Genomic DNA, 17113 nt, shown 5'->3' with positions numbered 1-17113 from the left:
TGCAAAATTCCAGCTGTTTAAATCAGGCTATACTCACAATGTGAAACCAATTAAAAAGGATTGGAACATCCTAGCCCTTGACAGCTGTCAGTCCACACTTCAAGAGAAGGAGAGAATAGAAATGTATAAATCCCAGGATGGATGACCCATCAGTGTGACCCATCACTGGTGCTGGAGTCATTTGATATTCATCAAGCTCAACACAGACCCACAGAAGCTGCTTTGAAAGGGCGAAATACCAATCCTCTATCCCCTTTGCTTATGGCTGAAGGAGGTTAATAAGATTCATTCAGTATAAAAAGAAATCAATAAGGTATCAAGAATGTACTTTATAAATCTGACAGGCGTGTGTGTTAATACAGCCACCAGGAAACTAAACTAGATGTTCCTCATATAAACTCTTTACCTGTACATACTCGGTAGCATTCTCTGTTACTTGCAGTTCTTACTAACTATTCCAGAAAAAAATTCTTCCAAAAACAATCCTCAATACTGATTGTGGGAAAGTTGAGGCAGGGCAGTATATTGTGCAGTGCAATGAAGCCCACAGTGCAACACTGTGGACTGAAGCCCATGCAGAACTGATTTGCTTCCCCACAAGACAGCCTTCAGGAGTCTTTTCAGAAGCAATCTCAGCTGGAATAGTTACTGAGCCTGGTAAATAATTACCGGTATCTGAACAGGCACACAGAATCATTTAGCGCACATAGACCAGTATATTAAACAGACAGCAGGTATTCAACACTAGAAACATGTACAGGACATTCCTTTAACATTCCTATACATGTAGGGTGTAAATGTTTAGTATCCCACTAGGGGGCAGCATTGTTTTTTATTTTACAAATCATGAAACTATGCAGCATACAGATGACCTCATTTAAAAAGAAGCAGTTTTTATAAATATACTGTAGCAATGGTGTTTGCATTACAAAATGCGACAGCATAGTCTAGTAGTCCTGCTGAGGTAATGATAATATGTTGGATCGCCTGATTGCTCTTAATAAAGAGATTATCCTGTGCAGTATACAGTGATCGTCCTTATTGCTATTCCAAAGGGAACAAACATGACAGAGATGCATAGATGATATCTTGTGAAGGATATAGAAAGGTATGTGAACTCTGATGAGATGGAATCAGTGCAAGGCGATCCTTAAACCACTAAGATTCACATCACTTGTGCAAAAAGCTCCAGTAGTTTCAAGATAAACATCAAACAGCATTAATGGCAACTGAACGGCTGTATGCTGCACAATTGCCACCCACTGTTACTGATGAAACAGTGCTGGGTGAATCACGGTCTCTCAAAGTGCGGGTGTGTAATTGCAAGTTACATAAAAGATAAGGCTTTACATAAGCATGTGTGTGAGCGGCGCTCTGATTGGGAGCAAATGCTAGAAGAGGAACCCTATTGTGGGCACAACTCGAACATTATAAACAGCGTCAGCTCTAAATACTATCCCTAAACTTGTCACTTTATGGTCAAGGTTGTGCTGTACTTCTTAATAGTACCGCTGTGATCTCTTAGGGCGCATGATACAGAGCAGCAGCTGTGTTTAGAATGGTTACTCTAAGGAGCTGTCAAGTTCAGAAAGAGCTTGGCCAGTCTTCCATTTTTGCAAATACTTTAAGGTTCTGCTACGTTTGCACGTCCTCCAAGGCAGCAAACAGTAAGGAGATTTTTGTATGACAGTAACCTGCTGGTTACAAGCCTGTTTCTTTAACCACTGGACCACACAGCCTCCTATATGGATATGATGGATTCTCATACACAGAACTCTGTGGGGCTCTCTGCAGTGCAGGTTCATTACCTCGGTCTCCACACAGCTCTCTCTAAACAGCAGCCCCTCGGTCAACTGCTGTCTCCAATTACTCTGGGAGAGTCCACTGACTTGGACGGATGAGCAGATACAAAATCAGGCCATGGCAGTTCTCCAACAAGGCTTCAGAAATGCCCTGACAGGAGATGGCTAAATTGCTTTATAAGTAGGCATGCTACTTTTCATTTTTAAATCTGTAAAGCTCGTTAAATGTTGGTAAGTCAGTAAAACCACTCGCTATTTTTTTTTTCTTACCAAAATTATAAAATTAGAAATCATCTGCACTTTGTGTAGTTTTAATACTTCCTGTCTATCCCGTCTCCATTCCGCTCTGATTGGCTGGGGGTTGCTGTCAGTCAACTCAGTGGCTACTGTCAGTTATTAAGCACAATACCCCGAATGACGGCTGAAGTCTCTGCGTCAGGACGAAGCGGGACCGCCCGCCTTGCCTTCAGTGACTCCAGCTGTGTTGAAGCAGGAGGGGTGGATCTTAGACTCTGGGTAACAAGCGCAAGTTAGTTCTGTTCAGCTATATAATGTTGGTATCCCTTATATTTTGTGCTAATAGGCCATAGTGGATAAAGGGACCTCCATGGATTAAAAACATTAAAAAAGACACCTGAAAGTCCTGCTGTGATCAAACCCTAAGGTGTCATTGTGCACTACAACAAAAAACCAGGAAAACAATCCTGATTGACAGAAATCGGTAACAGCAAACAGCATGTCAGGCGTGTGTGTGAATATATTTGTGCATGTGCACATGCCCTTGGATCACAGCGGTAACACAAAGAGGAATGGGATCACTATTGAAGCTGCATGCAAAGTGTCCTGAGGGAATGTGCAGCCTCTTCTTGTAAAATTAGACTGTATAGCTCTGCAGCCGAACAGCATTGTTCAACTTGTCTTTCACTCCCTCAGGAGACGCTGCTCCCTGCGGATGATTTTTATGACTCTCTACTGGATATACCGGGTGTGTACGTTAGAGCTCGATCAGAGTGAGTGAGTCTGCACACATCACCTATGCAATTCAACAATCAAGTAAAGAAAAGAAAAAAAGGAAAACCACACAGTTACTGGCCTGTACACCACCTGGAGAAGCCACATGTGGATTTTAGAGCATTTTACAGTACAAGAATATCCCTTGGGTTGTATCAGCCATTTAAAATGGTAATCTCAGGTTAACCAAGAACACATGGGTGATGCAATCCAGGGCGATTCCCCAGTGCTGTAAAATGCTCTAAAAAGTCCAACCCTGGCTTATCCCAGCAGAGTACAGGTTCATCAAAACAAGCCCCTACTTCCCCTCACAGGGTCATCTCAATTATTCCTGTTCGACATCAAGTCAATGAATGTGGTGCGGGAAGTTACATAAGGGTTCAGAGAGAGAATAACTGTAGGATTACACATTGCAGACTAAGGCTCATTTATAACTCTGTAAATCTCAAGCACTCTTCAAAGACAGAAAACAAACCTTGCTGGGTGACTTCTGAACGCTCACAGAGATCTGCTGCCACACCAATGCGCACAAGTCATTAAGTGGATTCATTTGAAGAAGAAACCTTTAAAACTACACTACAAGCCTGACTTGGAATATGTATGCAATTTGCACTGTCCAAACACTGTCAGCCAGCACAGCTGCTGTTATATCAGAGAACTACGATTTTTGAAATACAATGATAGCTCACTTTGAAAATCATTTGATTTTACTGCTGGGCATCTGTTCTTTGAAATGCAGCGGATTTGACAGCAATTCCCTGTACCACTTCAGAAGAAATAGTGACAGCAGGAAAAAAAGAATTCATTTTTATTTAATCGATAAAAAAGGAAACAATCTAAAGCTGGCCTGCAAACAGATTTCTTTAACCCAGTTCAGTGCCAGATATGAAAATCCACGCTTGCTAAAACAATGCTTTCAAACCTACATCTTTGATGCCTATATAGTGAATGGATATGCATGGAAAACGGACGGAACTACGGCAATCACTTCCGATTTTTAAATACTGTATTAATGTTATTCCTTTAGGAATTTCCCTCCTTTACTTTTTTTTTTTTGTTGAAAAGCCCACAGTTTTCTTTTGCAATCTGCTGGAAGCCATTTTTAGTTTATAAGCTGTAACTGAAAAATTTAAAAAATATATAAACCTTTATCGGTTTGTTTGAAGCGAATAAACAGTGGATTCAGTTTGAAGTAAAGCAATTAATTTAGCAGTAAAGCAGTGCTTCCTTTGGTTTCACTATTTTGCTGTCGTCGTCCCCCAAGCGTAGCCCCAGAATAAAATCACTGGTTGTTTTGTCTGAAGTAACAAACATGCACCTGGATTTGTATAAATCATTGCTAGACCACTGGGAATGCAAACCCCAATTCAGAGGGAGGGAATCTTCAGGAATGCTGCAAGGTGTTTTTATTATGAAGCTCCATGTACCTGAACCCTTCTCCTCTGGTGTGTTGTTCTCTTTCCGATCCGGCTCCTTGTGGTGGTCCGATGTGCTGGCGGAGGGTGTCAGGCAGTGGCTGAGCCCCCCGTCACGGGGCAAGGTGAAACTGCGGGGTTTGCCCCCGATGCTGCCCAGCGCTTGCAGTCTCTCAGCCTGGTCCAGGGGGAAGGGTCCGTAGTGGTCCTGCAGCAGGCTGCGCTGCATGGGCAGAGTGCACTGTCTCCGGTGTTCGGGGGAGCCTGCCCCTGCCGGCTCACTGAACACAGAGTCCTCCAGGGGCAGAGTCTGCAGGTAGTGCAGGCCGGAGCTGGTGAGCGGGGTCTCGATCAGGTCCTGCCAGGAGCGCCGCTGGCTGGCTGACTTGCGCACGGGAGACTCTGTGCTGCTCCGGTCCGTCTGCTCCTGACGGGACTCCTCGTGGGACGAGTGCGACTGAGACGTCTCGGTGGAGGACAGCCGGCCGGGCTTCGGCTCCAGGAAGGGGCTGGCACAGTTCATCTGAAACAGGCAGGCAAAGGGTCACTCTGCATCAACAGCCCTCAGGGTTTTGCTACAATTTCGATACAAGCAGCCTGGCAGACCGCTTTTTACTGGGTGTACTATTTTCTGATGCACTAAAACAATACTGTAAAGACAGCGTTAAACTGAATACACAACGAGATATATACTTTATTTATTTATTTTTAACAATGGATTCCATTAAAAACACCCTTTTTTTCCTAATGTTCTGGGTTTGTTTCTCAGGCAGTTTGCTGGGCTAAGCTGAGTGTTACTGCTGCTGGTGATGCACACGTTCTATCTAACAGAGGATATCAGGGATGGAAATAAGACTCCCATTGCATAGTAATTTCACCCATTCCTGGTTTTACTACAAGCTTCATGCATGCCGACACCAAACTTTGCAATCCTAGGAGATGCTGGATAGGCTCCGATATAAAAACCAGCTGAAGCTTTGTTGTGAAAGCCTGCAAGCAGCGAGACGCCATTTTCAACACAGCTCTCTAGTTTGGCAGGTAAAGGCTTTTTATAGAGCTATTGCAGGCTGGGTTCAAAGAGAGCACAAAGCCATCGTGTTAAACAAACAAAAACACAAACAGAACTGCAGGGACACCTATTGACGTTAGCCTCTTCATCACATCTAGGTGGATTTGTGAAGAACTGTGTATGAATCTGGAAGAAATTAGAACCATCACCCTTTACACTGGGCTGATATTGGGTTAGGTCACACAAGTGTGTTTAACCTGGCAGCTGTTCTGTAGGTATAGACATTTCTTCTGAAGAAAAGTCAGCACCCCCGCACAAGTACTTTAGCATTCTCTAGTACGGTCAAAAACATTTAGGTATACACTGGCGTTTGCAACCCTTTTGGCTAGGCATTCGGTGGGAATCAGGCTACCTCACCCTTGTATAATAATAATACTGTATTTTTTATATAGCGCCTTTCATAGTGGACCACCATCACAAAGCGCTTTACAAGCTAAGAAACTAGTGTGTTCACTGGATCAGGGATTTCACGCATTTCCTTAAATTGGTAAAGATTAAGTCCAGGAATCCACTGCAAAATGCCACAAAGCATGGCAACCCTTACTATTTCATACTGACCAACTCCGACTGCCTTCTTTTCCACAGCTTCATTCTTAAGTAATCAAGCATACACTTCCCTTTCTTTCTTTCTTTCTAAGCTGTTGTTTCCTATTAAATTGCTACACTTGTTTTTTGTTTCAAAAACTGAAAAAGCCAATAAACAAAGTTTAAAAAAAAACTGTTCATGGAACTCAGTGGAGTACTGTAGTTAGTCTACAACGAGTATGGCTGAATAACTCTCTTCTGATGGTAGTGAAATAAACACAGCACTCCTCTCTAATGGAGTACACTGTTTAAATAGCTGATTGGACATTAAAGGGAGTATAAACCTGAACTAAACAGCTGCAATCAGGGGCTTTAGTTTCCTTATATCAAACATGCAGCGTTATTCTGTTGGATTTGAATGAATGCATAGGTTATACAGAATATACAATAAACCACCCATAACTAAAACACTGTCGTTTCTATTTAGCACGCAGGGTTTGACCCTTGCTGAGGTACAGACAGTGATAAAGCCGTGGCCGTTTCAGAACTCCTCACCGATGGAGGACGGGGGTAGGTGTCGTAGGGGGGTGGAGGGCTGTCCTGTTTTGGCGTCGAGGGGGTATCTGTATCTTCATGGTCACTTTCGCTCCAGTAATCTGAAACAATAAATCACAACGATTCAAAAATGTGTTTACAGTGCAGTCCCCTTTGTCAAAGAAAACGATCCTGTGAAATGCAGGCTAAAAACCCATTACTAAAAAACGTTTTGTTCTTCCTCTAAGATTGGGCAGGCTGGCCCCCTTTGTGGAAATGTGCTTGGGTTTGAACAGGCCTGTCCGAACTGCAGTGGAGGGGATCTCCAGGTGCAGAATATGCAGGCTGAATTGGGTGACAATTTAGACTGACCACGTGGATTTAAGAGCAGGGATTCATAGTTTTATTTTAAACCCTGTAAATCAACACAAAACAGACAAGAAAACTAAACAGAAGATGTAACCAAAGTCTTCGTTCTGGGTAGCAGAGTGTGAAGAGCCATACTATCCTACCTCGATCCCACCCCTGTGCTTTCATGCATGTGGCCAGGCTTAAATTAGCACATTTTAATTATCCAATTTACCCTTACCCATGGATGTCCCCTTTCTCTCCAATTAAGACAATGAAATGTTTTTTTAAATGTATGATCAGTCTGACTATTAGTGTGAAGTTGAATGTTAAAGTGTATTTTGCAGGCTGGCAGTGGACCCGCCCATTAATAAAAAGCTGAGTTTTGAGTCATACTGAGAGATGAGCTCAAATCAAGCAACAGCACAGCTGGCATCACAGCACTCACTGCACGGCACAGCTGCTGCAACAAAACACATTTTGGGGGGTATTTATAACCTAAAACCCTATCGGTGCTTTTTTTTTTTTTTTTTTTAATCTCCACCTTTTCAAAGTTGGCTTTCTCCCAGATAGGAGTACCTTCAGAGAATACAGCCGGATTAACCAGAAGTATTTTTCTGCTTGCTTTGCAGTCAGAACGGATTAAATGACATCCAAGCGCTGCCAGATCTGCAGAGTCCCGTTGGTATTTGCACTGGAGCGACAATCGCAGCCGGTTTGTTTGCACTCTCTCCTGCCAGATGATCTCAAGATCCAGCTAAAGATCCTGATATTTGTCAAATTTTGTTTTCTTTGGGGACGTCGCTGTGACTTTGCTGCAGGGCCAATCAAAGTATTAAAGAGCTGCACAGAATATCAAAGTGGAACTACTTTCCTTTTAACACCAAAGTGTTAATTAGCATTTAGCTTCCTTCTGTGTAGTGAGATAGGAGCTGGTGTAAAACAAAGGCATTTGCACAATGCTGCAGGAATTGCGTACAGGTAGGCGTGTGGTCCTTTAGAGGAGGGATGGAAATGAGACCCCCATTACACAACAATGTCATCCATTCCTGGTTTTAGTATGAGTTTCATTAGACACACCTAAGCTTGTTAGCTATACACTGGGACTGTTCAAGCTCGAATCAAAACCTGGAATGGATGAAACTGCGATGCAATAGGAGTCTTGTTTCCATCCCTCCATTGAACAGGATGTTAAATCAGAAAGGTGTTTTTAATTTCTAGAGTGGCTTTCATGACACGGTACCACAAAGCACTGCACATCATGGATTTACAGCAATTTTACAGTCAATTGAACTAACCAATACTGTAGGTCTCATTATGCAAAGGAACGGCCATATGGTTTGTCAAAGGAACAGCCAGTGAGCCAGCATCTGGGGAGGTAAAGGCTCAGCAGTTCAGATCCAGTGAGCTAAACTCTCAAAGCTTTTTACTCCAAACTGTTAGCAAAAGTAATTATTTTACTTATTTTTTTTTTTATTTCAATTCCAAAACTGCTCACAGCCCCCAAATGAAATGTTTGAGTCGCCCCACACGATTTTCCTGGATTCTTTTTTAAAATTATTTTATTGGTTTATTATTATTATTATTTTTTTATTTTACCTTGATCTTGCTTTATTCTTTCTCTCTCCGCATAGCCAGCAGCTGCCATGTTGAGTCTGCTGAGCCACCTGTGGAGAGAAACAGACAGATGCCATGCTCTCAGTCTGCTGCTAGGGTGGAATCAGACTAGAACACCACAGAAGCTGAGACAGTATGTGTGCTCAATGTTTGCACCTCTCATCACCGCTCCGGTAAGACATACTGATACAAAGGGACCCACAATGAGGATTTGTGTGCGCTACTCACAATTGCTTTTAAACGACCCGAGCGCTGTTTGGATCACTGGAATAGGGTCTGTTGTGTGCCAAGGTTACAAACACACACAACCTATTCTAGTGTGATTTTTGACACAATCTGCAAGCTCCCAGGGAGTGGATTTGGGTCAATTGAACAGAACCCGAGGTGTCTAGTATACTTCATTATTGATTTACTCACTCATTTCCATAAAGCAAAGAATTCGATACATGTTTGCATAAAGTACCCAGCCTCCAGAGGGCTTGAGAGTCACCTCACACAAGCTGTGCAGCAGAGTCCTTGATGTGTCTGGAGGTCTTGCGCTTTGTCAACTCGTATCAGGGAGGCATGGAGAGAGTGGGGTAGTGGACATCGCTTTGGATTACTTACTTTGAAGATTTCTCTCTCTCTCTCTCTCTATCTCACTCTCTCTCAGCAGTGTGGATGATACACTAAGATGTGTGGAAGGTGCAGGCACACACTGTCGTTTTCTTTTCCCCACTCACCTATTCATGTCATCTACGCCGTCGGCTGCAAAGTAGAAACTTTTAATCTTTGGGTGACAGGCCTTGAACGCGCTGAAAAGAAAAGAAAAGCACATTCAGTATTTAATATTGTCGTTTTCTTTCAAACAAAAGAGAAAGAAAATCGGGAATATGATCCTATCACGCATCAGACGCCTTGCTATCAGTTTCTGCAAAAGCCTGACAAGATACCGTTAGCTCAGAAATGCAATTTTATGCATGGGTGAGTAATCAGTACGCAGCATCATTGACAGCAACACACTCCTAGAATCTCTAGTTGTTAAACCCATCATATCAGGTCTTTATGTTCTTGTAAAGAGTGATAACAGCTTGCTGTTTTAATGCGATTGTAGCTAACAGAATATGATCACACATCTTACATGTTGTGTACTTCTATTCCAAATGTGCAGTTTTAAAAGAAATGCATGTTATAGAAAACATGTTTTTTCATTTTAAAATGATGCGTAAGTTTCTTTTGTTTTAATTTACACTTGTAATTAACGTGTTGTTATAAGAAGTATCAATTTTATCATTAGGATTTCTTGCTTAAACAACCAGCTGAAAAAAATTATTAAAAGCAATAATCATTAATTTTTTATTAAAAATTACGGCTACAAATAACAATAAAACTAAAACTAAACTGTGTGTTGAATTTAGATGTTAAAATACTTTTTATCATTACTATAATATTTCGCAATAAAAAAAATATACAAGACTACGAAAATCGCGAGGATTGTTTTATGCCAGAAAGGCAAAAATTACGCAGAATCATTTAACCGCCAATAAGGCGATTGTCTTATAATATGTTAACCAATTTCATAAATGAATATTTTATGTTCTTTTAAAAAGTGATAACAGCTTGCTGTTTTAATGCGATTGTAGCTAACAGAATATGATCACACATCTTTAATTTTTATATATATATGGTTTTATTCTGTACTAGGTTTATCATATTAGCACAATGCTATTCCAAATGTAGAGTTCTAGTACTGTACTAGGTTTAAGGAGTGTGCAATTGCTTCTGCTGAGAACTTCTCTGCTAAATACGTTCTGGAACTACAAAAGCAAATCATGTTTCTGCACATTAACCCAAGCAAGGGATACTTACTACTTCTTACGGCATTCGTTGGCCCTGTCAATCTTAAACTCCGGCAGACAAATAAATCCCTCTGCTTTTTCATCCTACGAGGAAGATGGAATACTGATGTTAAATATCTTGAACCGTCAACAACGAATTTTATGTTGAAAATGAGCATCGCGGAAACCCCCCCAAAAAATCTGGAACTTAAGCTCCTGTGTGAATTAGAAAAGGGAGTCTGGAGGAAACAAAAGAGCAGATTCCTGTATTGCTACACTATAATGTTCTTTAAAAGACTACCTGTACTGCAATTAAGACCCACAGATAGCTAAATGCTATTGTCATCATTATTTCCATACATGGCTTCTAGAAGAAAACTTCATTTTCTCTTAACCGTTTAGAGAAGTATAATGAGAGAAAAAAAAAGTTTGCATTGCAGACACATTTATGTGGTCAACTGGCATGTCATGTGATCCACTAGACCTATGTAAAATGTGCAGCTGTGATAGCGGGCGAACGTGCAATCGGCTCGTCCCTCAAAGCAGCGGCTGCACGGACCGCTTTGTCCAGCAGGTCAATCTCCTGGGTGTTTTTGGCATGGCAACTTATACAGAAAACCACCACCAGTAAATGCAACCCAGACGTGGGCGAGCGTTCCTCAAGGAACACAAAAGCTGGCCTTGGATTGTCCAACTTGGGCAGAGAATCTACCCACCAGCGCCAGTGACAATCTCATCAAACCAAACCACACAGGAATTCCCTCTCTCAAGAAAGATGTCCAGCTTGTTATATAGAACAAAATCAGCCTAGGGTGTGTACATTAACATTTTGAATAAATACATGCATACAGTAAAAAATAAATAAAACCACTTACTTCTTCATTCATGTACCAGTAAAGCGATGTATCTTTCAGAACAAACCAATATTTTTTCCATTTCTGTGAGAAATAACTCTTGGCATCTTTCTTCTTCCATAGCCAGCCCTCGCAGTCACCGCGACCCAGGTCTTTACATGAAATCCGTCGCTTGCTCATGGCAGCTGCGGTCCCTGCAAGAGACACACAGAGCAGCTGAAGACCACACTGGATCCACTTCTATCTGAGGTTTTCTCACACTCCCATCCTGATGTACTTCCACAGTGGCAGCAAGCTCTTCAGTACCAGCGAGATCCTCGACTTTCATCTGATTCACTGGTCCAATGAGCAAACCCCTGGCACAGATCAGAGCCTTCAAACACACTTTCATCCGAGGCCAGGCTTCGGGGGGTCTCTGAAATGCTTTCTACTTCAATCTGTGATGAAACGCATCTGCTGTACCAAACACTGTGTTTGAGGCGGGGCAGAAACGACCAGCACACGTCTCAAACGCTCATTTATATACTGGCCTCGTTACAGAAATTCCACCTTGCTCAGGCTAACTCAGAGACTGCCTTAAGGGTTAAAACGGTTAAACGCATAATTTACAGGTCAAATAGCCATTAGTGAAGAAGCAGTAATAAATGATGATTAGAAACACATATAATGGGATTATAAATATTATGCAAATTCAAAGAGCATGACTTACTCTCCTTTAACTGAAAAGGAAAAAAAGGTAGAGAAATTCAGTGTATCAGCCACATTTTTGTTCTCAGTGATTGTTTGCCTCACAATAACTCATGAACAATGTTTCATTTTTGCATGGGGGAGGATGGTTTTGTGCTTGAAATACAGTTTGTGAAGCCTGGGATCAGACATTTTTGGGATACATAATGTACTGTACATATGCTTAACAGCCCACACTTTGAGCACTTACTGGATATTTACCTTCAAGTCAGAGGTTTTACTGTTGGGTTATCTAGGACTTGGCCACCTTCAATTCAGAGGTTTTACTGGTGGGTTATCTAGGTCTCGGCCACCTTCAACCACCTTTTAGCTGGTTAGTGCTGGCTTCTTTCTCATATTACAAAAGCAATCACTTTACAAACAGCTGGTAATGAGGACCTTCCTATTCATGGAACTTTGAATCCAGACTCTCAAGTCAAATCACTGAAATAGATAGGGTATGGTAATGCCGAATCTCAATGACTTTGCCCTCAAGTCCAATATGTAAAAAAAAAAAAAAAAAAAAAAAGCTAAACCCAGTGATGTCAAGATACAACATATTCAGAAAGCAGCATTTCCTTGTGTGATGTTTCTGTTCGCCGTAGAAGACCTGGGTTCTACTCTGAGAAACATGTTTCCACAAACACGTTGCCTTTGACTACTTCAGGAGAGGTTCTTTGAACATGTGGTATCGACGGTTGCTAAAAATAAATATTTTCAGTGCACTAACTGGCCATGTCTGTTCAACGTGGAAAGCAGAGCATTGTCGGGCTGTGCTGTGGGATTGATCCCCTCTTGCTTAAATTATTTTAACAAACCTTTTTTTTTTCTGAAAATAGTTTTCCTTGTATAAGATGCTTAATAACCAATACATAGCATAGCAGTGTCCTCCATTCAAAGTTTTAAAATGGGCCTGATTATCCATAGTGCATAGGTAACAAGCTCAGGCATGTCTTAAGCTTATAGTAAAACCAGGAATGGATCAAACTGCTATGCAATGGCAGTCTTACTACCATCCCTGCATAGGACAACTAAACAAGATCGTACCCACCTTTGCTCTTCTTTTTATTCTTCTGGTGCAGTGACGACTGTTGAAATGTCTGAAAAACAACAACATCATCATCATGAAATAGAAACTCAAACCGTTCCTCTACAAACAGCTTTGACACCCTCCAGCAGAGCTAGTCCTCTGTGCAGCCCATGCGGTGCTACAGTCTACTGGGGCCTTAGCACTTTCTGATCCTCTGTGCAGCCCATGATGTGCTACAGTCTACTGGGGCCTTAGCACTTTCTGATCCTCTGTGCAGCCCATGATGTGCTACAGTCTACTGGGGCCTTAGCGCTTTCTGATCCTCTGTGCAGCCCATGATGTGCTACAGTCTACTGGGGCCTTAGCACTTTCTGATCCTCTGTGCAGCCCATGATGTGCTACAGTCTGCTGGGGCCTTAGCGCTTTCTGATCCTCTGTGCACCCCATGATGTGCTACAGTCTATAGAGGGCCTTAGCGCTTTCTGATCCTCTGTGCACCCCATGATGTGCTACAGTCTATAGAGGGCCTTAGTGCTTTCTGATCCTCTGTGCACCCCATGATGTGCTACAGTCTACTGGGGCCTTAGCGCTTTCTGATCCTCTGTGCACCCCATGATGTGCTACAGTCTACTGGGGCCTTAGCGCTTTCTGATCCTCTGTGCACCCCATGATGTGCTACAGTCTACTGGGGCCTTAGCGCTTTCTTGATTTGAGAGACGCAATCAGGGTTGGGTTCAATTGCATTTTTAAAATCAATTCCCAATTCAAATTTCAATTCCCTTTTAATCAATTTAAATTCCTTTTACAACATAGGCTTTATTGAGCAAATATGTATAGAACTTGTCTGCCACACATGCTATTCTGTAATGTCGTAAAAGGAACTGGAACGGACTCAAAAGGAATGGGAATTGGAATTTGGAATTGAGAATTCATTTTAAAAAGGAATTGGAAATGGAATTGAAAAAAAGGAATTGACCCTGACCTCAATAAACTGCATCACTTTGTCCCTTGAGTGTTCATTCATACTGTAGCTGGTTATACCGCTCATGCCTCATACAAACAAACAAAAAAATCATTTTACAACCACTAATTATTCTCGATTCTCGAATATTCAGCCAATATAATGTCAAACACACGTTAAGTATCCAGCTTGCTGCAGTTTCAGAGTCCAGTTCTTCACTTTGTTGGCAAGTATAAAAACACAAGTCACGTCCTTTGTAAATATCACAGATTGCAACGCTAGGAGGTGTTGATCCCTTCTCTCTCTCTCTCTCTCTCTCTTCTGTAGGATGATCTCCATGCTCAGAACTGTCCCATCTGCTTGCCTGATGGAGGGCCTACAGCATGCGATTCACACACATGACCAGACGGAGCTGTGGAGAGGGCTTATCATCCATACCTGCCAAGATCTACATCATATGCGGCACAGCGAATACAGAAAACAGGCATGAAAACAAGACTCCTATTGCAGAGCACTTTCACCCATTCCAGGATTCAATATGTGCTTGATTAGCCACAGTGTACAGCTAACAAGCTCAGGTGTGTCTTATTAAATTCCAGGAGAGGATCAAACTGCTATGCAATGGGATTCTCATCTCCAATCACTGGGAAAAGATGATGGAATGGAACAAACTGCACAAGCATCAATTTAAAAAGCTCAACACCTTTGGGACCAGCTTTGGCTGCAGATTCACCCCTATGGTGTCTCACACAGTGGTTGAAGATAGGAATTATCAGACAACAAAACTTTCATAGAGAAGCGATTATCATTGCCTGATCTGTTATTACTGACTAACAACCTTAAAAATAAATAAATAAATAAAATACGGATTCAAGGTTGAAATTGCTGCTCCTGGTTAACGAATCACTTCAGGGCCACATGGTCTGTTAGCAGGAGTGAAAGTGACCAACAGCACAGGAAGTGTTTGGATACCAGGAAGCAACAGCAGCAGCTTTTATTCTATATGGCTCTATTTAAAACAAAAAAAAAAAAAAAAAATGCAGATATGCAAAGAATCAAACAATACATGGCAGTGATAATGCTGCTTGTGCTATTAAGAAGCAAGCTGATGGTTTGGAGTCCTGGTTATCACTCCTTTATGATTACGCCATGAAGACGCAATGCATGTTACAAGAACTCTCGTCAGTAGCTGGCTAGTGTCCTTTAGGTGCATCACATCCTAAATGGATGTGAGAGGAGGTGTGGTGGACTATACCCCTGAAACCTGCCCGCTTGCGATGTGCATGCTACACAGCCTGATGGGATTATTATTATTAAATGAATCCAGACTGTAGTGTTCAATTGCAGTAGTGTTCACCTGAAAGACCGCAGTTAAACCCACCGGTCACACTGAAATACTTTCTCATAATGACAGCACAGCACCAGAAGAACAGCCACCCCAACCCCTTCCAAAACAGAAAAGGGAAGCGTTATTAATGAAGACAACCAGTTGCCATGGAGATTAGCTCCCAGGCTCTTCCTTTTATGAGAATGAAAGATGACAAAGAGACCTCATTATGCAGTGAACTCTGATGAACACGACACCCACAGACTGGGTAAGTGGCTGCTGACTCTTACTGTATTACAGTACATTCATCAGACTGGGGGTACAACATTAATGTGGCCTTTTGTATATGCCAAGGAGGAGAGCACCGCATTACATAATAGCCATTTACTGACTGCTACTAATCTTTGATTACACCTTCTTTGTGTAAAGGGAAGCCATGTTCACAAGCCTCTAAAAACCACAAGAGTGCATTTGCCAAATATTTCATCACTAACTCAACAAGACACTGTAGCTCCAAACAGGGCACTGAACTAGTTTAGAACATGAAATCCTCTGTTTGCAGAATATATCTGCTACTTTTGCTTTTGCATTTTTAATAATACATGAAAGTCTGAATTTTCATGAAGAAAAATAGTAACTGCCCATTTCAATAACTTTTATACAGTGACAGAGGCATGTGAAACGCAGAAATGAAATTTGAGCTCACTACCCTTCACTAGGAAAGATGCAACACAGCGGAGATGATACCTTAACAGAGCGCACACGTTCCCCGTTTCAAGACGTCACTGCTGCCTGATGTCTTGAGTTATTGAGGATTCATTGAGTAAATGACATCTCCCCCCCCAGGTACAGTGCATCGAGCAATAAGAAAATGCATCACATCCCCCCCCAAAAAAAAACAGTTACACTGATTAACACAGAACCGAGTGGAGGAGGAACGCCGCTCATGCCATTGGCATGAGAATGATGTCATTCTCAATGGCACACCTCATTTCAAAGTTTTTGCCTTTGGTCGAAAACAGCTGAAGTGTCATAGAACTGTACTTAAATAAAATAAAATCCTATAAATAAAAATAAACAAAGACAAGAAGCTTTCAAAAACACATCCCAGGAGGGCCTTGTTTAACTACACACCCTGAGGATACTGTTCTCTTTAACTGTCTGTTTGCTTTGATCTACGCATAAGAAGGGTTTTAATCATCTACCACTATTAAAAAACACAAAGCGGGTAATAAGTGAACGAGGTAAAAACAGTATTTTAGCTCAACGTGTTTAGCGCTATCTATTCGTACACCTTTCTTGATCAAAACAACTGTGTTTTCTTTTTAATTTGCAGAATATGTTATTAAACTATTACACTACAAATATATTTTCAAACAATCAAAAGTACACACTTTTCTTTGTTCATTAATTTGTTTTGTTTTTTCCTGTTCCTTTACTACTTCAAAATGAACACTGTAAAATCTCTGCTTCCACAATTGCCCATTTAAGACCATCCTGGAGCATTGGAACTCTACAGAAAAGTACAACAGAGTTCAACAAAAACTATACCTATAGACCCTATAAAACTATAGACCCTTTAGAATTAACTAATTTGCTTCATAAAGTCAAAAGTAACCTGCTTAGTAATGTTATATTGAACTACATACCGCTTTGTAGTTTTCCAGATACCAGAAACACAAAACTGAAAAAATAATTTCAAATGTGAAATCCAACATGAAATACTGTACTATTTTGGCTTCCGGTAGACTTCACTTTGTAGTTTCTTTGATAACATGATGTTAACTACGTAATCTAAATCAATATTCACAGATATATATATATATATATATATATATATATATATATATATATATATATATATATACACACACACACACACACACACACACACACACACACACACACACACACACACACACTATTGATTTTTTAAAATTATGTCTCAATCCTAAAATTCTAGGTGACGCAAAACATTTGTCCATAGCTGTATTTTTAAAATAATTGTAGCCTATTAACATCATAAACATAATGCAACATACCTGAGTTGTATCTCCAACTAGTAACAAGGCCGCTT

The 17113-nt window shown here is 41.2% G+C and overlaps 1 protein-coding gene across 13 annotated transcripts in view; it reads right to left on the bottom strand.

Annotated features, from left to right (window-relative positions):
- cnksr2a (connector enhancer of kinase suppressor of Ras 2a) overlaps positions 1 to 17113 on the bottom strand; it is a 124381-nt gene that overhangs the window by 23807 nt on the left and 83461 nt on the right. For all 13 annotated transcript variants that reach the window (XM_041232975.1, XM_041232972.1, XM_041232974.1 and 10 more), the window contains 7 exons: positions 12770 to 12818; positions 11014 to 11186; positions 10170 to 10243; positions 9044 to 9115; positions 8304 to 8371; positions 6378 to 6478; positions 4241 to 4751 (listed from right to left, as the gene is read on the bottom strand). In XM_041232975.1, the coding sequence (XP_041088909.1) occupies positions 4241 to 4751; positions 6378 to 6478; positions 8304 to 8371; positions 9044 to 9115; positions 10170 to 10243; positions 11014 to 11186; positions 12770 to 12818 (1048 nt within the window). The remainder of the gene's footprint in view (positions 1 to 4240; positions 4752 to 6377; positions 6479 to 8303; positions 8372 to 9043; positions 9116 to 10169; positions 10244 to 11013; positions 11187 to 12769; positions 12819 to 17113) is intronic.

This window comes from Polyodon spathula, chromosome 30 (genome assembly GCF_017654505.1).
Source record: "Polyodon spathula isolate WHYD16114869_AA chromosome 30, ASM1765450v1, whole genome shotgun sequence".
NCBI classification, from domain to species: domain Eukaryota; kingdom Metazoa; phylum Chordata; class Actinopteri; order Acipenseriformes; family Polyodontidae; genus Polyodon; species Polyodon spathula.
The sequence above is the reverse complement of the archived record's forward strand: the minus strand, read 5'-3'. Positions and strand labels throughout refer to the sequence as shown.